The sequence below is a fragment of the Quercus suber genome, unplaced genomic scaffold (genome assembly GCF_002906115.3).
Source record: "Quercus suber isolate HL8 unplaced genomic scaffold, Cork oak 2.0 scaffold_373, whole genome shotgun sequence".
NCBI lineage: Eukaryota > Viridiplantae > Streptophyta > Magnoliopsida > Fagales > Fagaceae > Quercus > Quercus suber.
This window is the reverse complement of record NW_027069825.1, coordinates 287,111-314,478: the sequence shown is the minus strand read 5'-3', so window position 1 is coordinate 314,478 and position 27,368 is coordinate 287,111. Positions and strand designations below refer to the sequence as shown.

General features: G+C 37.0%; 1 protein-coding gene across 1 annotated transcript; it reads right to left on the bottom strand.

Annotated features, from left to right (window-relative positions):
* Window positions 1–6,840: 6,840 nt before the first annotated feature.
* Window positions 6,841–7,272, bottom strand: LOC112028601 (putative RING-H2 finger protein ATL71). Its single transcript, XM_024061297.2, has one exon. The coding sequence runs from the start codon at window positions 7,270–7,272 to the stop codon at window positions 6,841–6,843; it is 432 nt and encodes a 143-aa protein (XP_023917065.2).
* Between the last annotated feature and the right edge of the window lie 20,096 nt (window positions 7,273–27,368).

Genomic DNA, 27,368 nt, shown 5'->3' with positions numbered 1-27,368 from the left:
GAAGTATGTGCTGTGGAAAGGGGTGCGATTGAAGTGAAGGGAGGTCATTCCACCCTGTAATGGCTCCGAATTGATTGGGGTTTTAATTCAGCTCGGGTTTGGTAAGATCAAAGGTGCAAATTCATGAGAGCACTCGCTTGGAATTGTCGGGGTGCTTGCAGAGCTCTGACTATCCGAGCTATAAAGGAGTTAATCCGTGTGTCATGCCCGGATCTAGTATTCCCATCTGAAACAAAATTAAAGTCAACTAGAATAGATAAGATAAAATCTAAGCTGAATTTTTTTGGTTCATTCTGTGTGGATGCGATGGGCAAAGCAGGGGGTTTAGCCCTATTTTGGAGGATGGGAGTTGATTAGAGAGAGAGAGAGAGAGAGAGAGAGAGAGAGAGAGAGAGAGAGAGAGAGAGCATTTTGTGTGTGAGAAAACTATGTATAGAATGGGAAAGAGATTTGTAAATTTATAGTAGGAGGAAGGGAATAAGAAAAACAAAAATTATAGGAAGATAAAAGGATAGAGAAAAAGTGATACTATGATATATAGTAGTGGAGAGATGAAAAAAGAAGGGAAAAGTTAGATAAAGTATAACAATTGAGAAATTAATAAGAAAAGAGAGAGTTTAAAATAAGAGAGAGAATATTAAAAATGGGGGGATAATGTGGCTGTTGATGTGACTCAACAGGAGTATAGTAAAAATAAATACTACACTTCAATTTATATATATATATATATATATGTGTGTGTGTGTGTGTGCAGTTCTTTCCACACACAAAAATGTGTATACACATATTTGTAATAATTTTTAACCTAACAAAAATAACACTTTGTGTATGTAAATCCTTCAATTTGAGAACTTTCATTGTCTTGCAGTTAATGCCCAACAAACTAAGTCAATTCCATCCATTTACCAGGTTGAAAATAGCAATGATATAACCATATCAACTTATTAAATTTGACTTGAAGATATAGCTTATTATAAAAAAGGGCCCCCTCTTTTTCTTCCAACCTCAAAAGTGTCAAATGAGGATCAACAAATAGATTTTGGACAATAATGAAAATCCACAACAACATAAACAGATCAAAGAAAAAAATTGAAGCAAACTTGAATTTAGCTTTAGGAAACTTGTCAAACACTTTGTGGGTGACGAGGCTGGATTCATTTCATATATATGCGATGCCCTAAAAGTCTTTAACTTTTGTATAAAGATAAGGTGAGTAATGAGTACGCTCAATAATGCTCAACAAGGAGGCTTTTACCAAACTCATTATTAGAGCATTCGCATCAACTCATGTAAAATTTGTGTCTATTTTGCACATAAAAACCTACTTTTTCTATTTTACACATTCACTTTTACAATTCACCCACATCAGTTCATCTATTCTATCCCCTCTTCTATTTAAATAATCAATTTTTTCAATTATTTTATTATTTCCCACCTACCCTTTTATATGTGCTCTGTCTCTCTCTCTCTCTCTCTCTCTCTCTCTCTTTCTCTCTTTCCATTTTTTCTGATTCTATTTCTCTATACCCATCTATCTCTCACGGTCTCCCTCTCGGTTTATCTCGGTCTCCCTCTCGTATCTCTCTCGGTCTCCCTCTCGTATCCCTTTCGGTCTATCTCTCTCGGTCTCCCTCTCGGTCTATCTCTCTATAGCCATCTCCGATCACAAGCTCTATTCGATCCACAGCTCCGATCACAAGCTCCGATCTCCCTAACTCCGATCCACGAGCTCCGGCGATCCACGCTTCATCGGCGATCCATATCCTCTCTTCATCGGCGATCCACGAGCTCAAGCAAAACCCATGAGCTCCGGCGATCCAGATCCTCTCTTCATCGGCGATCCACGAGCTCAAGCAAGACCCACGAGCTCCGGCGATCCAGATCCTCTCTTCATTGGCCGCTCCACGCTTCACCGGCCGACCTACGAGCTCCGGCGACCCAGATCGCTCCGATAAGCACTGATATCTCTGTCCGTTTGGGTTTGTTTGTGTGCGGGTGTGTTTGTGTGTGGGTTTGTTTGGGTTCATTTTCAGTTGATTCTGGCGCGCTGGATGTTGGGGAAGAGAGGTAGGAGATGAGCGTCAGTTAGAGAGGAGGGAGAAAAAATTATTAAAAAATTAAATACATGAGCTACAGTGCTCGTGTAAATATACACGGGTACTGTAGCTCGTTGATAAATTTTCACAAGTTTACATGATTTTAAAAGGATTGATGTGGAGTGTTTTTTGGTTCAAAATGTGTAAAAGTGATCAAAATGTGTATTTTACACATATATACCAGAGCTGATGCGAATGCTCTTAGTCCTGATCGATGGTATCTCCCTATATATGCACTTTAGCGCATGGGGCATGGGGGTATGTTGGAACTCGGTTCCAGCCCAAGAAGGGAGGTTGAGGAGAGATATATTTAGTAATTATATATTTCTTAACAAATTAAAAAATAAAAATAAAAAATGAGAGGAGGCTTTTGATAAAAATACTATTTTTGCGAAGATTATTTGCATCAGCTTGACAAGTGAAATGTCCCTTGCATCTTACCTAACGTCACTAACATAATTTACGGCAGGCAATGCACATAATTTCAGCTACACAAAGTTTCTTTCGAGGTGGAAGGATTCTCAGAGAGCTTAATGAAACATTCATTGCTCTTATTCCCAAGAAAAATGGCTCGTGCAATTTCAATCAGTTCCGCCCTATCAGCCTGTGTAATGTTTGCTATAAGGTGATATCTAAAATCATTGTGAGCAGATTAAGGCCTCTCTTATCACGTATGATTGACCCAGCTTAAGTGGCTTTTGTCCCTAATAGATGGATCGCTGAAAATGTAGTAATTGCCCAAGAAGTTGTGCATGGTTTCAAGAAAACAAAGAAGAAGAAAGGATTCTTGGGCATTAAAATAGACTTTCAAAAGGCTTACGACCGGATGGAATGGAAGTTCTTATCTCTAACTCTCAAAGCATTTGGGTTCAGCAACAAGTTTACAAATCTGATCAATCAATGTTTGTCCACTGTGCAATACTCAGTGCTGCTTAATGGTGGTAAATGCCCAAGCTTCACCCCTTCTAGAGGCCTTAGACAGGGAGATCCACTGTCACCATATTTGTTTATTTTGGGAAGTGAAGTACTGATGAGGCTTATTAGTAGAGAAGTGGATCGTGGGTAGCTTACTGCAATTAAAGTGTCTAGTAATGCTCCTCCCATCTCAAAATTGTGCTATGCAGATGATGTCATTTTATTTTCCAAGGCCAAGATGTCTGAATTATCTTCTCTCAAGATCTGCCTAGAGAAATACTGCTCATGGTCAGGGCAGAAAGTTAATGTGGAGAAATCTGGAATTTTTCCCTCTAAAGGGGTTAGTCGACAATTCTTAAATCAAATAAAATCATGTTGGGGTCTCAATAGGCTCCCACCTAATTCAAAATATTTGGGAGTTCCACTTTTCTTCACTTCCAATAGATGCAAGGATCTCCAACCAGTGAAGGAAAGATTGGAAAATAAATTGAGTGGCTGGAAAAGTAAAAACCTATCATGGGCAGGGAGAGCCACCCTTATCAAGTCAGTCGCTCAGTCCATTCCCGCCTATCACATGTCAACCATCCAATTCCCTAAAGCTCTGTGTGAGCAATTGGATGGGGTGATAAAACGGTTCTGGTGGAACTCAAAATCAAGCGAGGGACAATACTTGACCCCAATGGCGTGGTCATCATTATGTTGGCCTCAGAAGGAAGGAGGTTTGGGCTTTAGGAAGGCGTGGGATTTCAACCAAGCTCTCCTCTCCAAACTGGCTTGGTGGACACTGTCAGAAAAAAACTGTCTTTGTGTTAAGCTATTGAGAGCAAAATATAAGGTTAGATCCAACTGGCTGAACCACCAAACAGCGGGTATCTCTTCTCCCACTTGGAGAAGCATTGAAGGTACAAAACGTCTTATGGCCCAAAGTGCTTGCTTACAAGTTGGTAATGGGAATTCTATTAGAACCTGGTCGGATCCGTGGATCCCTGATTTACCTTCTTTCATCCCTCGGCCAAAGGAAGGCTCTAATCCAGACAGTGCATTGATTGTATCTCAACTCATTAATCCAAGTCATAAAGGATGGGACTGCCATAAGCTCAGAAGCTTATTTGATGAACAAACTGCCAAAGCTACTCAGAGAATTCCTATTTCCTTTCACTCACAAGCAGATAGGTGGATATGGACTGCCACTTCTAATGGACAAATATCAGTGAAATCAGCTTATTGGCTTGGGCGGAGAGAGAACCCACCTATTAGTCAAGATGTGTCAAGGGGAGAAATTTGAAAAACCAAGATTCATGAGAGACTAAAAATGCATTTATGGAGGATTGCAGCAAATCTTCTCCCTACCAAATCCTGTTTGGCTAGATATATAAATATTGGAGACACGTCTTGCTCATTATGTGGCATGGAAGAAGAGACTTGTCTCCATTTATTTGTTATGTGCCCATTGACTAAAGCTATTTGGTTCAACAGCCATTGGGGGTTTAGATTTGATGGTTTGGGCCTCTCCTCCTCCTCCCAATTCATTCAAACATTAATCTCCCCTCCGGATACAGTTGGGTTGAATTCAACTAACAAGGCAGAATTTTTATTATTCGGTGCAGTGATATGCGATGAGGTCTGGAAGTTAAGAAACCAAGTTCAATTTGCGGGAGGTTCTCCATCAGCCATTGGGGGTTTAGATTTGATGGTTTGGGCCTCTCCTCCTCCTCCCAATTCATTCAAACATTAATCTCCCCTCCGGATACAGTTGGGTTGAATTCAACTAACAAGGCAGAATTTTTATTATTCGGTGCAGTGATATGCGATGAGGTCTGGAAGTTAAGAAACCAAGTTCAATTTGCGGGAGGTTCTCCAAATTTGGATAGGACCTTACTAAAGATTTCCAGATCTGTTGCTGAGTTTTGGAAGGTTCTTGATATCCCGATGGGGTCAACAAGCAATAGGATTCAATCAGCTTGGTCTAATCCAGATAGGGACACTATTAAGATCAATGTAGATGCTGCTTGCAATTCTGTGAGTTCATCTATTGCTGCTGTAGCTAGAGATTAGAGAGGGGAAGTAGTGTTTGCTTGTTCTAAAAGAGTGAACACCACTCTCCCTCTCCAAGCAGAGGCTGAAGCTATTATTTGGGCCCTCATCTTGGCAGCAAACTTGGATGTCGACACCATTTCCATCGAAAGTGACTCAAAGTCCTGCATTGATGCACTGAGTTCTCCTAACCCGGATGTTCCTTGGAGAATTAAAACCATCTATTCTAATGTTTTAGCCTTAAAGTTGAATTTCTCAATTTGTAGATTCAGTTGGGTGGCTAGAGAAGCAAATGTTGCTGCTCATGTTTTAGCCAAGTGGTCTTTGTCAAACAACTACTTTGGCTCTTTTGATGTGGGGCTGGGGCCGCATTGCTTTGTTTCTGTTATTAGAGCTGAGGCTCCTTCTTTGTCTGTGTAGTTCTGTTTTTTGTTTAATAAAATTGCTGGTTCATCAAAAAAAAAAAAAAAAAGTAATTGCTAAGACTTCATGAGATTCATATGGTTTTTGGTTCCAAAATCCTAACTAACATCATGGGATCACTCCAACTTATTTCTCTATATAATTTACTGACGTGTGAAAGGCACAGGATTACACACACCTCCAAGAAAATAGTAAGTTGCTTAAAGGGTTTTTGAATTTTTCATAGCATTTTTGTAAATCACTAAATCTTAGAGGTCAACAAAACCCAAAACATGAATACATGTTGACTATGGGAAAATATGGTTTTTAGACCCAGACTATTCAAAGAACCGGCAAATGGAGAGTTTCAAGATTTTTAAGGTCAGACCAAGGTTCGACTAAGGTCGAGCCGTGATGATGTCATAATTACTTTAATAATTAATTAAAGCCCAAATATAGATATTAAATTTATAAAACTGGCAAAATTGACTAACATATCTATATATGTGAAGGAAATTTAATGATTTTCAAACATAAATTTACAAATTAAATAACAAAGTTAATAAAATAAAATAATAACCACGAAAACATTAAAATTTATGATTAATTTTTGAAGTAAAGTTGAATATCTTTGAAGGATTTTGACTATAATTTTTTTTTATTATTATTCCTTGTAAGAGATGGATAATTTAATTAAGTAGAATAGAATTGTGTTAAGTTGTTTTTATTAAAAAAAAAATTGCATTAAGTATTTCTTTTTTTTTTAATTGCTCCAACTTTGACCGTGCCTAGGTTCTAAACTTTGTAAGCGCCCTTTTTTGATTTTTTTTTTTTTTTCTTAATTAACAAGCATGCTTGAACCGCAGTTGGGCTGCACGATTCATGCCACTGGTTCTGCATGAACCGTGCGGTCCAACCACGGTTTAAGGGGTTCATAGAATTTCCAATAAATCAAGTTCTCTATGTTTAAAAAACTGGATTTCAGTCCAGTTTTCAGTTAACCTAGTCGGACCGCTCCGTTTTGACAACAATAATAAAAAACATCATGTAAAATTGTACATCTGACCAATACATCCTAACAAAAGGTTTAGACCTCTTCAAGTTTAAAAACTTAACAGTGTTTCATAAATCTAATTCAACTTTCATCCATCTCATCATTCTTTTCTTTTCTTTTTCCTTTTTTTTTTATTTTTTTATTTTTTTATGAGCTAACCTCATCAATTTTCATCAATTTCTCAAACAAGTAACCAAGAACCTTGTAATTCTTATTCAACTCATTGGCACTTTTTAAGGTTTCTAACGGAGAGATCAAGGATTCAAATTCCCCCACCCCCGACTATCGAAATATCAACAAAAAATAAAAATCTCAAACAAGTAAATACAGAATTACATACTATATATCTGCCTGATTGATTAGGAGACCGGCTAGTTTCGGCAGATTGGATAAGTGATGAATCTGTAGCCATAGATTGACACACTTGAGATGAAAGAGATGCCCACAATCAGGTAACATCCTAAGAGTATCACTATCATCATAATCCTCCAAACATATAGAGCAGCGGGATGCTGTTGAGTCACTCTTCAGGAGCTTGGCTTGCGCACAAACAAGCTTTGGAAAGTTATGACGATTCGTCTCATTGAGTCCATGCTCCATGGACGATGCAGAATCTTGATAAGCACTTGATATAGAGCCCCCTCTTTGATATGAATTCGGGTCTTCTTGACTGCGTCTCATGCGACCATCACAGAAGTAACCGATGCTTACAACTATGGGCAACACCAAGATGCCCAATGCAGCTTCAACACCATTTGGAAGTAAACCCATATGCCTATTTACTAGTTTTGTCACTTGAAGTTAATTAAGTCCATCTTTTTTGATAAATGTGTTACGAGCTTGAAAGCTTTGGGAGTAGCTTATCTTCTGATTTGTATACATGCTATACTGTTTTTTTTTTTTTTTTTTTTGAACTGGAAGATTTATAGCATAAAACCAGAAAGGAGTACAACATAGAAACAAACAGAACAGGGCATTAAGCCAGATACAACATGTCATTGTGGACTAACGAAAACACAGCAGGGGGGGAAACCCCATTCCACATGCAAGAAGATTCTTCTCTCCAAGCCAGCTGTGCAAGTTCATGCGCCACAACATTGAAATCCCTATTTACATGCTGAAAGTGCAGAGCTCAAAGGATTCACTTACACGCCTAATTCCTTGTAAAATATGGCCAAGCTCACTACCTGTAGAGTTAACATTCAAGGCTTGAATCACAGCAAGTGCATCACACTCCAGGATGACCCGAGACAATTGCAACTCCCTAGCAAGTAAAATGCCTTGCTCCAATGCTAAAGCTTCTACTTGGTCTGCTGCAAATCTGCCTGGCAGATACTTATTTAAAGCTGCTACAACAGGTCCATTTGAGTCCCTAATAATCACTCCAATGCTGAAATTTCTTCCTTGGTCAGAGGTTGCCCCATCAACGTTGATTTTGAATACGCCAAGAGGAGGAGCCTCCCAACTATTTTGAGAATACCTTGGAGGAATGATGTCTAGGGAAGCAGCCTTTTTAAAGTCCTCCAATGTGCTATTTGCCAAAAGCCAAACCTGAGATGGGGAAAGAGGAGAATCATTATGCACTATTTTATTTATGTTATACCAGATAGCCCAAGATAATACAAAAAATAAATCCAGGACCTATGAAGCATTAGAATGACATAAATGTAAGGCTATGTGGAAAGACCAATTATGACTCTGAGGAGGTCTAGGATAATCTGACCAAAAGCACCAAACAAGGGAGGCAGCTTCACAATGAAGGAGAGCATGGTTGACATCCTCAGGTACCAAGCCACAACTGGGGCAAGTAGTGCTACAACAGATTCCTCTTTTACTTATATTATCATAAGTGGGCAACCCATTTACACAAGCCCTCCAAGCAAAGATTTTAAGTTTTCCAGGGAGGTTTAGAAGCCAAAGTTTCTTCCAAAGCAGTCTATAAGGGTCCCCAGTAGAGCTTTCACCCCCCTCATACAAATCAATGATACTATGGGCTATATGATAAGCACTCTTCACCGAAAATTCCCCTTTCTTATTTCCAATCCAGATAAGCTTGTCTTGTGGCAGATTATAACTTAGAGGAATCTTCAAGATGGTTTCCACCTCAAAGGGTAGAAAGGTAGAGCGAAGAACATCTGTATTCCACCATTTAGTATCCAGGTCTATGAGAGAGGAGACCAAAGGGAATTCAAAATCGTGGATCTGGGGAGAGATAACTTTGTAGGTTGAAGGTGTTGGGAGCCATCTATCCTCCCATATATGGATTTTTTTCCTGTTACCAACTCTCCACCGGGTTCCCCTCCTTATAACTTCTAAGCTACTATGAATGCTTCTCCATAAGTACGAGGGAGAAGAACCAAGCTTAGCATTTAAAAGATCACCTGTAGGAAAGTACCTATCTTTAAGCACCCTGGCAACCAAAGAGCTCGGATTAGAAAGAATTCTCCAAGCTTGCTTGGCAAGCATGGCCAAGTTAAAAGCTTTTAGATTTCTAAAACCCAACCCTCCACAAGCCTTTGAATTGCACATCCTCTTCCAGCAAATCCAACCCAACTTTGTTTTCTACTTCCTTTGGCCCCACCAAAAGTTCTTCATCATTATTTCCATATCATCACATAGACCTTGAGGAAGTAGGAAGCAACTCATAGTGTATGTTGGAATTGCTTGTGCCACCGCCTTAATGAGAATTTCTTTCCCGCCCATAGAAAGAAGCTTACCTTTCCAACCCGCAAGCTTATGACCAACTTTCTCCTTTAATATTGCAAAGACTTGACTTTTTGACCTTCCAATGAGAGAAAGGAGGCCAAGGTATTTCATGTGCCTCGAGTTCTGCATATGGCCCAAAATGTTAAAGATTTCATCTCTAGTTTCTTGGGCTGTATTGGGGCTAAAAAATATTGAGGATTTGTCTGTGTTAATTTTCTGCTCCGAAGCTTCTTCATATTGCCTCAAGATTGATCTTAGCAAATGGCATTCTTCAAAAGCTGCTTTACAAAAAAAGATGCTATCGTTGGCAAAGAAAAGGTGGGTCACCTTTGGGCAGCCCCTATTTATGGAGATGCCTGTGATGAGCTTATTCCTGGCAGCTTGGTGTATAAGTGCTGAAAGGCCTTCAGCACAAAGAAGAAAAAGGCTAGGGGAGAGAGGGTCACCTTGACGGAAACCCCTCGAATGATAGATGTTCCTATGAGCAGCCCCGTTAATAAGGATTGAGTATGATACCAATGTGATGCATTGCATAACCAAGTCTCTCCATCTGTTACAAAACCCTATTTGTTCCATGACTTTTGCTATGAAACCCCACTCAACTCTATCAAACGTCTTGCTCATGTCAAGTTTAACAGCCATAAAGCCATCTTTCCCAACTGTTTTGTGATCTAAGTAATGCATCAACTCAAAAGCCACAAGCACATTATCTGTGATGAGTCTATCTGAGGTGAAGGTGCTTTGGTTTTCTGATATAATATGAGGAAGGAGAGGTTTTAGACGGTTTGCAAGAATTTTAGAAATGAGCTTATAAACTACATTGCAAAGGCTGATAGGGCGAAAGTCCGTCATTCTTTTGGGATTATTTGTTTTTGGAATTAGGGAGGTATCGGTTTTGTTGAGCTCGGGTATGGGTAAGTTATGGTTTAGGACATTTAGGACCATGTTAGTAACATTACTGCCAATAATACTCAAATATTTTTGAAAAAAACACAGCAGACATACCATCTGGTCCTGGGGCCTTATTAGGGTGAATTTGTTTTAAAGCAGCCACCACTTCTTCTCTGGTGAATTCCCTTATTAAACTTTCATTCATCTCTCACTTTAAAAGGGATAGCTTCAGTTACTTCCTCAATTTGGCTTGGGTGGGAGGAGCTGTATATGTTGTTAAAATAAGATATGGCAGCTTGGGCTATGCTTTCTTCATCATCACACCATCTTCCCTGCTCATCCCAAATGCCCACAATAGTATTCTGTTTTCTCCTTTCTGATGCTTGCGCATGGAAAAACTTAGTGTTTCTGTCTCCCTCTTTAAGCTAGTGTGCTTTTGCCCTTTGACCCCAATAATTTTCCTCATCATCAAGAAGATCATTAATTTCTCCCCTAAGCCTATTAATCTCCAAGCTCAAATCCTCATCTTTTTCTCGCATGGCAAAAGCATTCAACCTATTTCTTTTATCCTGAATTTTCTTGGGAATCTGTCCATATACCATTGAACTCCATTTGGAAAGTTCAGTAGCACAGATTCTAAGATTTCCTGATATTCCTTCCAGAGTACTAAGATCCACACCAAAACCCCAAGAGGCCTCAATAATGGCCTTGCAATCCTCCCTTTTAGTCCACTGAGCTTCAAAATGGAAACGTCTAACCCTTGGTCGATGCTTGATACTGTTATCAGGGACAAGTAATGCACAGTGGTCAGAAGTTGAATCCACTAAATGGTGCACTTTCATCCCTTCGAATTTGGAAAACCAAACTGGGGTAACCAAAGCCCTATCAAGTCTAAGGCAAATCCTATTCTCCCCCTCTTGCATATTACTCCATGTGTAATCCAGACCACAATAGCCCAAATCATGGAAGCCACAATAATTAACAATATGCCTAAAACCATCCATTTGATGCTAAGAGCGGTTTGCTCCCCCAAATTTCTCATTTATTGAAAGAATTTCAGTAAAATCACCTAGACATAACTAGGGAAGTTGGAATTGACTATTAAGAAAAGCAAGAAGGTGCCATGATTCGTACCTTTTATGTGTCTCTAGATGGCCATAAAAACCGATTAACCTCCATTTGTAATCACTGCTGGTCTCAGAGATTACTACATCAACATGGAATCTTGTATAGCTTTTAATCTCCAAATTAATTTCCCTTGTCCAGAGAAGAGCAATTCCCCCACTTCTACCAACACAAGGCACAATCAGACCATTTGCAAACCCAATTCTATTCTTTATTCTTTCCATGCGATTCTTTTTTAGTTTTGTCTCCGTAAGGAAGACAATTTTGGGGTTCCAAGACCGCACAAGATCATGCAGCGCCCTAACTGATCAGGGATTCCCCAATCCTCGGCAGTTCCAACTTATGGGATTCATGGCTCCCGGCGGTGCTGCCTAGCAGACACCACTGATCTTTCATCTTTCTCATTGGAGAGCTTGGTAGTTTCCGAACACTATTTCTTCTGAGTTGGAGCTTCTTCTTTTGTGAAAGTTATTTTTCCCCTCCGTTTGGCCCCAAGATTTGAGTTTGAATTTCAGAAGTTGGGCTATTATTTTTACCTTTTTCTCGTGCTATTTTTTTCCAGTGGCGTATTGCCTTGCCATTTTCTTCACCCTTTGGGTTTAAGTTGTCCTCAACACAATTCTTAGTGTTCGTTGGGCTTGTCTTTGGCTTTGATGGGCTAGAAACATCCATCATCTCTTTTTCAACATTTAATTGTTGGCCCACATCAGATAAAACATAACCAGCCCTTCTATCTTTGTCCATAACACCGAAGGGCCCATTTAGAGAGCCATCCAAGTTGGCACGTGGGAAAGTATTCTGTTCAAGAGCACGTTCCATTTGAATTTGAATGGAGTTGTTCTGTCCGTCTAGTTTCTGTGCTGATTGACACATTGGACTTCTCGTGACTTCCCATCCCATCATGCTCCCTTTGTCACTTAGTGTTTGCTTCCTGCGAATTCTAGAACTACCCTCACCACCTTCCATCGTCGACGCTTAAGAATTTCTGGCTATTGTCTGAATGTTTTCTGCATCTCTATCACCCCCATTTTCATCTCTGTCCCCACTACCGGTAGACCGTGACTTATCAAAACCCACCTTGCCATTTGCTCTTAACCAGTCACCGTATTGCCTTGGGGCGTTGCGCCAATCTGAAGTTTCTAGGAAATGTTTATCATCATGCCCCATTCTGCCACACAGGAAGCAAAAAGTTGGGAGCCTTTCATATTTGAAGGTTACCCAAAATTTTCCTCCCTCCATATTAGTTATCTTCCCCCCACGTCGGAGAGGTTTTTCCAGTGGAAGATCAACTCTAATCCTCATAAACTTCGCTTGATCAACTTGCACAAACCTTTTATCCATCTCAATGAACTTCCCCAAACTATTTCCAAGCTCCTTTCCCACTTCATCATCCATCATTTCAAATGGGAGCCCCCAAACCTGAACCCAGAATGGAGAGTGCAAAAAATCAATCTTGGATGCCGTAAGACCTCTTCTCCATCTACTAAGTAATAAAAGGTTGTTTTCGAAATTCCATGGGCCGTTTTTCTCAACCCATTTGAGTTGGTGTTCTGAACCAAACTTGAACTGCAAAACATTATGTCCAACATCAACAATCTGAAGATCGGAACCCATTTTCCCAGCCGATCTCAGAGTATTTTTCAGCACATGTTGGTTTTGTTGTCTATTCGACAAAAGCTTGCCGAAAAGACTCAATGAGCACTCTTCTAACAGGTCTGATCTACAGCACGTTGTGATGGTGATTTCCTCCTCCTCTTTCGTTCGACAGAGATTGAGAAGACCATCCACCACTGCTTGCTCCATAGCGGCGCTAGAGAGAAGACCCAAACAGCGTGAGAGAGAGAAAGAGAGGGATGGACCCTAGAGAAGACCCAGTCAGCGTGAGAGGGAGAGAGATACTCGACTAGCTAGGCGAGAGTAAAAGACTCCTACAGAGGGAGAGAGAGTTGTCTAGAAAGTCACGTGTTTCTATTATACTTACATGCTATACTGTTTAGAGATTACCTTCTGGTGATTGTCAATGGTTTCTGTCATTTTCCAAACGAGAAAAACTTTCCACTCTTATCATTGATTTGGCCCCTTCTCAACTTAAAGGTATAGCTTTACGAAGTTTCGATTAGCCCATGAAATATATATACCCACAGAATATTTATTTCGATCTGACTGTGTGACAAGTTCACGTGGAATCACATTTGGGGTCTATGAATGAGACCTATAATTTTTGAAATTGGTTAGTACAATGATCAATTTCTTTCTATATACACCTATTGAGTCCATATAATAATATTATTTTTTGAATTCCTTATGCATACATGTTGTACAGAGTTGATCTTTGCTCCTAAGAAGTAAGATGTAGTGTGTGGACGTGAGCACGTGAACAATTAAGCTCGGGATACCGTTAGAGATATCAGGATTCAATCTAGTTAATGTTCAAGTCTATTATACATCATGCCCATGATCTTTAGTTTAACTAACATTTATTGGTATTCTTCCACTTAAAATGTACAAATAATAAATATATCATAGTACATGTTCATCTTAGTAAGATCTACTTGTAGTGCATGTAAAATAATTTTGTGTCCACTTGCAATACAAAGTACTATAATCTAATATGGGGTGATTGGTGAGTCTAAAGTTTAACCTAACAGGTCTATTACTATACAGTTGTTTGGGTGAAAATCAATTTTTATACCAAGAATGATTCACAATGGTTTGAAGGCAATTATCTGACTTCAAGTATAAAATTCTAAATTATGCTTAACTTAATAGGACTTTCATGTAAAATACACAAGTTAACAGTAAGAATAAGGAAATAGCCTAAAATAACAAGCCCATTTGAAGTGATATGCACTCGAATTGATAATAAACCGTTTACAATTATGAACCAGATCACAATCTTACACGTTTAAAGGCCCTCGCAAGCCTATAGATTGACTACAAATTGTCTATGATACATATTCTGGATTTCTGTGTCTAATTGTGCATGACCTTTCTATTGGAATGTCTCTATCTATTTATACTTGAGAGGCTTTCGCAGTTAATTTTGTTCCTTTTGCCACGTGTTACATTCTTATTGTGTACGTTTCCATAAACCTTGGCCGGAAATACTCCTATAACTGCCTCGAGGTAACTATTTCTTTTCCTCATTTGTCTCATGTACTCCTATTAAAGCAAAACCACTCAAGGCAACTGCCAGTCTTCAACGTCCAATAGAATAATGCCACTTGTCACTCCTTTGGGCATTAGTCTATTGTTGATCATAAATGATACGGCAATCTTTGTAAGCATCACTTTTCCACATGGCTTACTCTTTTCCTACCATGTGTACAATTAATAGAATTTTAAAAAAAAATTGAGAAAAAAAAAATTAAATATATAACCCAACAACAGTGCCTATATTGCATCTTATTACACAAATTAAAGCCTTCTTTGTTGCTGACGTAAAATATTTTTTGGAAATAATTGCACTCATTTTCATGCATTTGGGATGACTTAAAAACATCATTAAGAAGAATATCCTTTTGGGGTTGAAAATGTTTTATGCCCCTCTGGTAGACCATGTCACTTGTCCACCGCTCTACTAAAAGACTTTCACTTGTTTAAAATTGTTGAGTCAGTAATCAGTTTCTGTTTAAAAAAAAAAATTCCAACTTAATAATTTTAAACAGGTGGGAGTCTTTTAGTGGAATAGTGGAACACATCACTTGTCCACCATGAGGACCTTATAACTTCTTCTAAATGAGCGTAAAAGTAAGCTTGGCTAATGTTCTTTTTCCCACTCAACCCATCTTGTCCTTCCTTATCTAGTGCAAATTTTCCCCACTCAGAAGAGGAGATATGATAGGGATAGGTTTTGCTTACCACTAGACCAATTAGGCAGACCAATAAGGATATTTCTATACCTATAAAGGTATTAATTAAGCCCAACTATTAGCCAGTAGATAAATAAATAAAAATAGTAATGCAATTGACATAACAAAAATATTATAATAATTCCACAACATTCCCAAACTAACCTATCAACTCACACATGGGCTCTCCATAATCTCTAATTTAATAATTTTTGCTATGTTAATTTAGGAATTTTGTGAAATTGTTGTGTCTCTAGCATTACTCAAAAGAAATTGTTTAGAGTAAGGCTATATCTACAATATTTTCACAACAAATCCTAAATAACAATCTGTTATTGATAGGTAAAAATGTGATGTCAATAACAATATGTTATTGATAGGTAAAAATTGTTTAGAGTACCAATAACAGATTATCACCTAGGATGTGTTATTGTTGGGAAAATGTTGTGATGTTTATTAAAGACAAAAGAGGGGAGCGGGGGAGGGGATTAGCATAGTGGAGGTGGACCAATGTCCGCTTGTTTCATTGTTTTTTTTTTTTAATAGCTTTATATATACACACACATACTAGTTGTTATCCAAAAAATAAATAAATAAAGTTTTGTCAAAAACTAATCAAGTCTTAAAATGGTTCTCTAGATAACTTGTTGCTAGTAATGAATACAATTTAATAATAATAATAATAATAATAATAATAATAATAAAGGAAAATCTAAAAAAAGAATAAAATATTTTTCAAAAAAAGTTATAAAAAGAAATTTAGATGACCAACTTACATATGAACAAGAAATTCATTAAAAAAACTAAAAAAATTTGCATCTAAACAAATTAGAAGAATAGATTTTAAGTAAAAAAAAAATATATATATATATATATATATATTTAACTAAATTTGAATATATAAAAGACCTCAATTTAGACATCATCTTAGGTCCCAATATCCCTTGGGCCACGCCTAGCCCCATCCCCCCGCTCCAAGTGTGTGGGTATATAGTTATTCATTTGATATATTTAATTAATATTATATATATAATATATATCATATATATAATTTAGTTTTTATCAAACATATTCTATTATCATCTCTTAGATGTGATTGTTTTTTACTCTATTTCATTAGCAACCTCACTATTTTTTTTCTCATATCTATTTCATTAGTGGCAAAGTCACCTAATTAAGCATGAAAATTGCCTCCACCTCGTGCTCCATCCTGACCTACTTTGCCCAGTTGCCCTACTTCCACCTTGCACAAGTTTTGCTGCCACAAAGAAGGGACAAGGCACCCATGATTTGCCCTACCTACGTAAACCATTTTTAGTCTCAAAAACAAAAACAAAAAAACCCTCCATCTCTTGCATACTTAGAACCCTCATTCTCTTTAAAACAACAGAACTTCTAAAAAATATCCAAAAATAAAAAAAATAAAAATTCAAACAAAGAAAATACACTTAAAATCTCAAAGTGACCAAAATACCCCAAATGCTCTAAAATGATCAAAATGCCATGGAAACCACCAAAATGAAAAAACAAAACACAACAAAATCAAAACACTACAAAAAAAAACCCTAAAATACACTACAAAAACAAAACCCTAAAAATCTCCAAAATGACCGAAATATATTCAAAACCTTCAAAAGTACTAAAATTATCCCACTCTTCCCCCCCCCCCCCCCCCCCCCCCCCCCCCCCCCCCCACCCCCCCCCCCTAAAATATGAATAAATAACTTGCAAAATAGAACAAAGAGCCCCCCCCCCCCCCCCCCCCTCCCTTCACCCAAAAAATAATGGAGATGACAAAAATACCTTCCTAACTCTCTAAAATGATGTTGATATGTCTTAAAATTTTGGAAATCACCCCAAACTTTTAGAAGTCTGCACAAAGACAATTTCCAAGTTACCTTGTATTTATGCATGTGAATGTATAATTTGGTAAGTGGATGGGTTAGGCCCTTTTTTTTTCCCTTTACACCCTTAAAATTATTTCTTCCTTTATCATTATTTATTTATTTTTTTAAATTGTAGTTGTTGAGTCCATAGTGTTAGGTTGTAATCTTGTGAACAAATGTAACATTCTAGTAGTGTCTTGAGTGTGTTTTGAAGCTATTATGAAGATCAAGACATGTCCTAGTTGCTACTCAAGGATTTTTATAGGTAAAGGAACCTCGATTATTGCTTGACACCAAGTCAATCAATCAAGCTTCACTTAAGTCGATCGATAGAGGGCCAAGTTTGACCAATCAAAATTCATGTTGAAAAAACCCTAACTAAGCTCATTCAACCGTCGTGCAACCATGGTTTCATGTATTGCAAGCCAATGTATAAAAGGAGACCTAGGGCACATTAATTTAGACCTAGAGATTTCCAATCTCCCTCAAAGTATCGAGATTTCTAAAGATTTAGTGATCTAGTTGAAGTTGTTGTTTCTAGTATACATTCAAGCCGCTAGAGTGAATCTTCAAAAGGGTTCTTGAAGCAGTAGTGAGTGAGGAGTTAACATTCAACATAGTCCACAAGTAGAATAATCCAAGAATTCAGAGTTGTGTGGGATCGTATTAGTAAGTCTAAACATGGTAGCAATAAATTTAGGGTTAAATTTATTGTAAAACATCTATTTTATATAAGTTGATTTGTTTAAATTTATTGTAAAACATCTATTTTATATAAGTTGATTTGTTTTGCCTCTAGGGATGGTGGTTAATCCCAGGGAGAGTTTTTTCCCAGTCCGGATTTCCTCTTCGTCACTATATCACCCGTCTCTTTCACTTCCACATTTTTTATTGCGATATGGTGTATTTGTTCTAACTAGAGCCTTGAATCACATTGCATAATTTGGATAATTAATTGAACTTGGTTTAAAATTGGTTAATTGGTGTAACCTAGATCTAAATTTGTCCCAATAGTAGTATTTTTTATTTTTTATTTGATCAATTTAGTTTATAAATTTTTGTATCTCTTATCTAAATTGTACTTACTTTTTAGGTTGATTTAGTTTTTCAGTATTAATAACTTAAATTGGTAAATTAAAATTTTCATTTAATAGCTACATAAAAACATAAGAAAATTGTGATTTTTCATATGAGCCTAATTCTGAAAATTTTTTATCTAGAGTATTTTCAAGAACCCAACCAAAAAACAAGCAATTTTCCATGAAAATCGTTATAAACAAAATACATTATAAATTTATAATACAAAATAAACGGTACTATAAAAATAATAACTTTTACATTTAAAAAAAAAAAAAAAGTGATCAATCAACTTCCTACACTCCTCCTACACCAAAAATTGATTGGGTTTTGGTTTAATAATAAAAATCTATCATCAGGTTTAGATGCCATAGGTTGAAACTCTATCTCTCACCAAAAAAAAAAAAATGAAGAAGCTTCCTACACTAATTATCAAATTTGAACTTGTGAGGCTAGTAGAGATTCTCCATCTCACTTACGGATCAAAATTCTCTATAGTTCTTAGGAACTCATTGTGATGAAGTTTCTTTAATTTTGACCTCTTTCGTATAAAAAGTTATCTAGATTATGATATATCATTCTATCGAGTGTCAATCAAAGGCTTATCTCAATTGATCGAGAGGTGTGTTCGTATTATAGACAGTTTGTTTTCTTGAGCTAGTCTTTATCTTGGACTATTATAAACTCAATAAAACACAACAAAGACTTAAACTTTTCTTCTTTTCCTTGGCCTCCTATGGTCTCTTCATTACTAATGCACAATTGTTTACTGCTACCTTGAATCATGTCTATTTTTCTTATATCTGTCGACAAGGTAATTTTGTAACATATAACTTAGCTTGACACGCAAGACATGTTAGTATTTGTGTAGATAGAGAATGTTCTTCCACTTATGAATGATGTACTTCTAGCTAATTGTGGCTAATTTCTCCGTAAATATATGTTGTTGTTTTCTTCTCCAAAAAAAAAAAAGACTTTAAACTTTTCTTTTTTCTTTTTTTTTTTTCTTTTTTCTTTTTTTTTTTGGGCAACCAACTAGACTTATAGTTTTGATACTCACAACTCATAATTTAGCATTTATTAATTCTTAATTTGTGCCTTTAGGGAACTTATTAACAAGATACTTACTTGTATAGCACGCATACTCTCCTATATATAGTTCAATTTTCATATGTTCTTACCACTAATATTATTTTTTAAAAAGATATTAGATTATGAAATTAGTTTTCAAGATTATAAATTTCTCATATGTTCTCTATTTTAGGGTGTTGATACTGTCTAGATGTGAAATTTGTGTGTTTGTTTTAATTAGATTTTCAAATGATAAACTAGATTATACATATTCTATTACCATTTTAAAATTAATGGAAAATGCAAAATTGTCTTTTGGCCTTGCTTTCCTTCTCTCTTCTTTCTCTATTCCCCTTCTTTTTGTCTCACCCCTTTTTTTTTGTGTGTGTGTTTTATCTTTTTCTTTGGTGGCTCTTCTTTGGTTTTTTGGAAGTGATTTGTTTTCTTACTTTGACTTGCCTTCGTCAGGAATGCTTTTCGGCACAAAGAAAAAATAAATCCTCGTGTATTTTGTTAAGGGAATTGAACATACCATAAATTTTCGAAAACCATATTATAACAAAGTCTGTATCCTAATGATTTGAGTTATATTAGTGAAGATATGTCAAAGTTAATAAAATCTGCTGGAACTATGTCACTGAAAACCATTTCAAGTGCAATGAGATGAACATATGTAGCTTAGAGCAAGATGAGAATCCGACATTAGAGGAAAAATTCTATTTTCCCCCCTATAATACATTGGTTTCTTTCTATCAATAGCACAGTCAAATAAAGAGTGCAATAACAGCAAAGAGATACACAGGATCCGGAGAGAAAAGGTGCACCAAATGAAACACACTTTATTACAAAGCACCAACAAAATAGTACAATGCAAAGCACTGTGACCAATCTAGTAACAAAACTATGCGTAAGAATTGCAGAATATCTTCGATGAGTTTGTGCAATCAAATCCTTCATATTTTAAAATTGACGCCAATACGGAGGGAGGAGTCGCCGAGCAATGGAAATATTTTTGTAAATTTTATGAGTCCAAGAAGAGTAGAAACTTTTGCACCATGGACGATTTTGCCTGCAAAAAAAAGGGTGAATGAAGGCAGCAGAAAACAACCAACTATAGAGTTCAAAACATCAAAAACGAATTACAATGAAATGTGTTGTAGATATTGTAAGGTTGAAATTTATCAACCATCTTATTGGCTTTATTCTGTGCCAATTTGCTTGTAATTTAGCACTTAGTAACCCTGTATTTAGGTGGGATTCATGTAAAGGTAGTGTGTGAAGAAAGTGTGAAGAATTGCTCACCTTTGTGCAAAGAAGCAGAGACTCACGGCTAGGACTCGTGACTGACTCGTGGCTTGCAAGCCGCCATATGCTGTGCACATGAGAAGCATGCGGGAAGGTGAAGGGTCACGCCAGCTGTCGCACTACACGACAAAAGCCCAAGTTGGCCAGGCCGTTACCTCGCGACTTGGACAAGCTGCGAGGCCAAGCCGCCAACCAACCCTGTTTGGTAAAAACTGACTCTTTGTATTCCAAACACACACCACTATATATAGACCCTTATACCCACGAAATGTAGAGAGTTTCCAAAGAAAATTTTGTAAGAGAAACCCTAGAGAAAAACAAGATTGTCTCATCTCCAATCTTCACTAAGAGACTCTTCAAATTCCACTACTCTCTTCCTCTCCATTGATACATCCTTGAGAGGTTCTTGACCAAATCCTTTTCTCATCACACCTACGTCTATGAGAAGGTTCATTTGGTGCTAAGGGAAGCAATTTGGAAGGGATCAATGACTATTCGTTGATGTTATGGTGTATAGTGGAATCCGGTAAGCTAAAGAAGAAATAGGTTTGGCACAACCTCGTTAGAGCAAGAAGCTTGGAAGGCATAGGTACACTGGGTAGATTAGACTTGGAGGGTCTTCTACTGTTCATGTATCCCAACTATATTCTTTAGTGGATTATTTACCGCTTGGAGGGCGGCGGAAAGGTTTTACGCCGAGGGCTTCGGTTTCCTCTTCGATAACATATCAAGTGTTGTCCTTGTGTTTGCATCTCTCTTCTTTTATCTTTGTCATTTATTTTATACTGTGGATGTGATTATATTTGGTTTAGATTGTTTATCAAATCTATATTTGGCTTATGTTCATATTCTGCACATTAATTGTTTGACAATAAGCTTAAATCAATTTTTTGTATTTTGGGGTCTAAACGTTCAAGGGTGTTTTACACACATATTGAACTTTCAATTGGTATCAGAGTGGGTACACTCTCTATGGTTTAAATACCTGAGTGTGATCCTTGAACGTTTTTGAGATGGATAAGTCTCAATCCTTAAATGTTCCACTATTTTTCGATGGTAACAATTATGCTTTCTGGAAAGTCAGAATGAGGGCATTCTTATGCTCCATTGATAACACCGTTTGGGATGCGGTTGAAGTAGGGTGGACGAGGCCGAAGGCTGCTAAATCCATTTGGGATAAGGCAACTCTTACAGCAGCCAATACTAATAGTAAAGCTTTAAATGCTATATTCTGTGGTGTGTCTCTAGATGAATTCCACGGGATATCTCACATGACAGTTGGCAAGGAAGCTTGGGAGATTTTGGAGACAACTTATGAGGGGACTAAGAAGGTGAAGGACACAAAACTCCAAATGCTTACCACCAAATTTGAAGAGCTCAAGATGGGTGAAGATGAATCTTTTGATTTGTTCTATGGGAAGTTCAATGAAATTGTCATCGCTAAGCTCAATCTTGGTGAGAAGATTGAAGATACTAAGGTGGTGAGAAAAATCTTAAGGTCTTTGCCTAAAAGCTTTATAGCAAAAATCACAGCCATAGAAAAGAGTAAAGACTTGGATGAGATCAAAATTCAAGAGCTAATTGGGTCTTTCCAAATATATGAATTGGGACTGCCTTCCCACAAGACGAGTAAATCGCTTACTCTCAAAACCATCACCGAAAGAATGGATGATTCCTCTGAAGAAGATGGAGTGGAGAAGGAAGTAGCATATCTTGCGAAAAACTTCTGCAACTTTCTGAAGATGAAGAACGGTGGGAAACCATTCAACAGAGGGAAGTTTTCATCTTCAAGAGGTGATAGAAAAGAGTTTAAAAGGAAAGAAGGGAAGGATTCTCAATCTCCTTCGGACATTGTGTGTTATGAATGCAATGGCCATGGACATCTCAAGAAGGAGTGTCCCAATTTCTTAAGAGGGAAAGGCAAGGCGTATGCCACAACGCTGAGTGATTCGGAGTCTTCAAGTTTTGATTCTAAAGAGAGTTATGACGGAGAAGGAAACTACTCCGCATTCATGACCATTGCACATGTGGAGTCCTCAGATGATTTGGGTACACTTATGAAGGAGCATGGTGTGCATTCAGATTTGGAGTCTATTGGAATAGTTGAGGAGTCTGAAGATGAGGAAGTTGGAGAAGCAATAGGACTGCAAGAGACTTACAACTCACTTCTTGAGAAGACTGGTGAATAATCTAAGGTGGCTAATGCAGCCATTAAGAAGATGAAGAGAGCTGAGGAAGATTACAAAAGTCTTCTAGCACAATACAAGGAGACGAAGTGTGAGATTGAAACGCTAAATAGTGAGCTATCAGAAGCTTACACAAAAGTGAGATTTCTTGAGCAAGAGGTAGTGCAAGCTCATGCCGAGATAGAGAGAGTCTCCTCCAAGAAGTTAGAAGATGTTATTTCATCTCAAAAACCTTCCTCAGACAAGTCCGGGTTGGGATATACCGGAAGGAGTAGCTCATCAGCCAATGTCACCAAAGAAGTGAAGTTTGTGAAGGCTAAAGAGATTATTGTGGATAGGTCCATTCCTGAGAAAATTAAGGCTGAGAAGAAGAAGAATGTGGCTGATCAACGGGTGTTAAATAAGTCCCATAATCAATCAGAATCTAGATATGGAGCTAGAGGAAGATCACTTCCAAGATCCCAACAGGGTCATAGAACGAACTAACTTTGTCACTATTGCGAAGTCCAAGGACATACTAGACCCAACTGCCATAAGTTGAGAGCATTGAACAATACAAGGGTGCCTCGATCACGAGGAATGAGAAATGACAAGAGGTCTTGGGGTGGTGAGCAACCAAGAAGTCAAAACCGTGATCCAGGAATGATGGACATGATGAAGATGATTGGTGCTTTCACAAATTGCTTGGAAAGCTTCACATAGAGGTTTGACAATCTTAACTTTCGTACCCAATCCGTCAAGGATATTACCCCAAACGCACGTGACGTGTGGGTGACAAAGGGTACTCATACATAAGCATCATAACATGCCCATTGCTTGTTTTGGTCTTGCCATGGTTTATTGCTTTATTCCATTGTGCTTCATCGCATTGTGCTTGCTCCATATGCATTACAAGTTTTCTGCATACAATGAACTTATTATGTTGTTGTGTTTTAGGAGTTCTTGTCCTTATGGTTCAAAAGTTTCACAGATTCTAGAGTTAGGTGTGAGTGAGTTTTCTAATTGTTCCAACTCACGCGTTAAGTCTAGAGTTTGTTATAGGGTTTTGTCATGGAATAGCCAAAGGGGTAGATTGTAAGGTTGAAATTTATCAACCATCTTGTTGGCTTTATTCTGTGCCAATTTGCTTGTAATTTAACACTTAGTAACCCTGCATTTAGGTGGGATTCATGTAAGGGTAGTATGTGAAGAGAGTGTGAAGAATTGATCACCTTTGTGCAAAGAAGCAGAGACTCGCAGCTAGGACTCGCGACTGACTCACGGCTTGCAAGCCGCCAAATGCTGTGCATATGAGAAGCATGCGGGAAGGTGAAGGGTCACGCCAACTGTCGCACTACAGACAAAAGTCCCAGGCTGGCCAGGCTTTACCTCGTGACTTGGACAAGCTGCAGAGCCAAGCCGCCAACCAACCCTGTTTGGCAAAAACTGACTCTTCGTATTCCAAACACACACCACTATATATAGACCCTTATACCCACGAAATGTAGAGAGCTTCCAGGGAGAATTTTGTGAGAGAAACCCTAGGGAAAACAAGATTGCCTCATCCCCAATCTTCACTAAAAGACTCTTTAAATTCCTCTACTCTCTTCCTCTCCATTAATACATCCTTGAGAGGTTCTTGACCAAATCCTTTTCTCATCACATCCACGTCTATGAAAAGGTTCATTTGATGCTAAGGGAAGCAGTTAGGAAGGGACAATGACTATTGGTTAATGCTATGGTGTATAGCAGAATCCGGTAAGCTAAAGAAGAAATAGGTTCGGCGCAACTTCGTTGGAGCAAGAAGCTTGGAGGGCTTAGGTACACTGGGTAGATTAGGCTTGGAGGGTCTTCTACTGTTCATGTATTCCAACTACATTCTTTAGTGGATTATTTACCGCTTGGAGGGCAGCGGAGAGGTTTTACGCCGAGGGCTTCAATTTCCTCTTCGATAACACATCGAGTGTTGTCCTTGTGTTTGCATCTATCTTCCTTTATCTTTGCCATTTATTTTATGCTGTGGATGTGATTATATTTGGTTTAGATTGTTTATCAATTCTGTGTTTGGTTTATGTTCATATTCCACACATTAATTGTTTGACAACAAGCTTGAATTGATTTTTGTATTTTGGGGTCTAAACGTTCAATGGTGTTTTACACACATATTGAACTTTTAGATATAAGCTTTCAACTTTATAAGGATGGCTCTTTCTGAACAAACAAAATAGAGCAAATGGGAATTATCCAAATGGGAAATAAAATAATGCACCATAAAATGTGATATAGAAATGCCATTAAAAACGTCATAGGCTCTCGTAAGTAAATTACCATGTCACTTGTATATTTAGTGCTTGTCTGACTCTGAAATGTAGAAAAGGGAAATATGTAAGGCAAGTGCAAATTTTCAAAATCCAAGCTACTAATTAAGACTATCAATAACTTCCTATTTTTGTTCTTTAATTTCTATATATTAAGAGAATTCTGAAAGTTAGTTATGGTTTCGAAAAATGTCAAAAATACCCCTAATCTAATTAGATTTTTTTTTTTTTTTTTTTTGAGAAACAAACACACACACGCGCACACAAAGGAAAGGGAAAGAGAAAGGGAAAGGAAAAGGAAAGAGATTCTAACACAAAGGCATACCACAACTCCACTCAAAAGCCATGGTAACTTTCAAGAGAGGGTGGGGCAAGTTATACTACACGCAACACACTCTCTTAAGCAATGTGGGACAATTACCCTTTCTTTCTTTCTTTCTTTTTTTTTTTTTTTTTTTTTGAGAAACAATAATTAGATAATCCTTATTCTTAAAAAATAAAAAATGGGTTACAATTGTAATTCAACAAAATTTAAAAACAAAAAAACTACCAGAGAAACTTTTTTCCTAAAAATTAGCACACTCTCTTTTTAAATATATCTCATGCACATTTGATACATTTTTTCCTAAAAACTAGCACACGCTAAACCTAGCAATTAACATCATTTCAAATCCCAAATTTTAGTTTCTTAAAAATTCCTTTCTGTGCAACCTCACTAACGATAGATAAATTTAAATTGAAAAATTACATTAATCTCAAAATTTATAAAATAAATAAAAAATAAAAACCTCATTACACTTGCTGAATCGCGTGATGAGGCTAGTTTAAAATAAGAATATGAAAAAGACAATTAATAAGAACTCACGGCATTAAGTCACTGCCAAAAATTATGAATCAACAAAAGATGAAGAGAAAATGAATGTCAATAATGTGAGAAGTTATTACGTTATGAGTTTAAAATCTAGTAAATACTTTTTCCTTTCTTTTAATTGATAGAAGAACTACCATTAAACTGACATGAAAAAAAAAATGTACCTGAAAAGGCAACAATTATTTCTTAAAGATTTTGTGAAAAAATTATGAAATAATTGAAGATATTAAGAGAGATTTATAAGAAAATATGGATTTAAAAGTTTGGGTAAATTGCAAATTACATCCCTAAAGATTTGGGGTATTTGGATTTTAAACCCTAAAGTTTCAAAATTTGGATTTCATCTCCTGAAGTTTGAGAGTGTTTGGATTTTACATCATAAAATTTCAAAATTTGGATTTATCCCCTAAATTTTATGGATGTTTGAATTTTACTCCCTAAAGTTTTGGGCTGTTTGAATTTTACCCTAAAGTTTCAGAATTTTGAGATGTAAAATCCAAACACCCTCAAACTTTAAGGGGTTATCAGGGGTTGTTTTTGCGCGTAGCCACGTGTCTTCCGCTAGAGGGGTGACTTTGCTAGACCTAGATTTGTTTTGGGGAGCTCAACCCGGAGCTCAACATTGGGCCACAAAGACCAATGGCTTCCGGTGCATTTTTAAGCCTACAAAATAGATAAAGCCCAAAGTTTAAGAATCATGATAATGGTTAAAATAAATAAATAATATGTTTAACATAATAGTTTTGATTAAATGATGAGTTGAATATCGTTATTATATATATTAAGTCATTTTCAATATTAGAGAATAATTAATTAGGTGTCATATGTCCAGTAATAGGATGAGTCCAATAGTCCATATCCAGCTATGGTGTAATTCATGTTCAACATAATATGATATGTCCAACAATGATCTATGTCCAAATAATGTATGTCCAACAATAGTTTATGTCCAAATGATACATATCCATCTATGGTTTATGTCCAAATATTACACATCCAGCAGTGGTTTGTGTCCAAGTAATATATGTCCAACGGTAGTTCATGTCCAAATGATATATGTCTAGCGGTGGTTTATGTCTAAATAACATATGTCCAGTAGTGAGATGGATTCAATTTATATATATGTTTATTAATGAAGCATTAGTGAATCCATGTTTATTAAATAGTGAGATAATATTAAAGTAGTTTGCTTCCAATGTTGCAATAGTGATGAGTTAACGTATACTTAATAATGTAATCTTGAAGATAGAGAAATATTCACTTATCTTGTATGTTTATGACTCCAGCCATATAGCATCACTTTATTCTTTATATGATTTGTGACTCTAGCCATATAGTATTGGTGAACTGATAACACTCTAGCAGCATAATAATATAAGTACAACAATACAATGATAATGAATTAAAATATACTCAATAGTATAATTTTGGAAATAAAAAATATAATGACTTATCTTCATAGTTTGTGGCTCCAGCCATATAACATTAGTGGACTTATAACATTTCAGCAACATGATAAAATGAGTCCTTTCATGATGATTTCATGATTGAAGGAAAAAAATGGNCTTGGAGGGTCTTCTACTGTTCATGTATTCCAACTA

Excerpts from the sequence above, each read along its gene's own strand:
- LOC112028601 (XM_024061297.2), bottom strand. The coding sequence starts at position 7,272 with ATGGGTTTACTTCCAAATGGTGTTGAAGCTGCATTGGGCATCTTGGTG.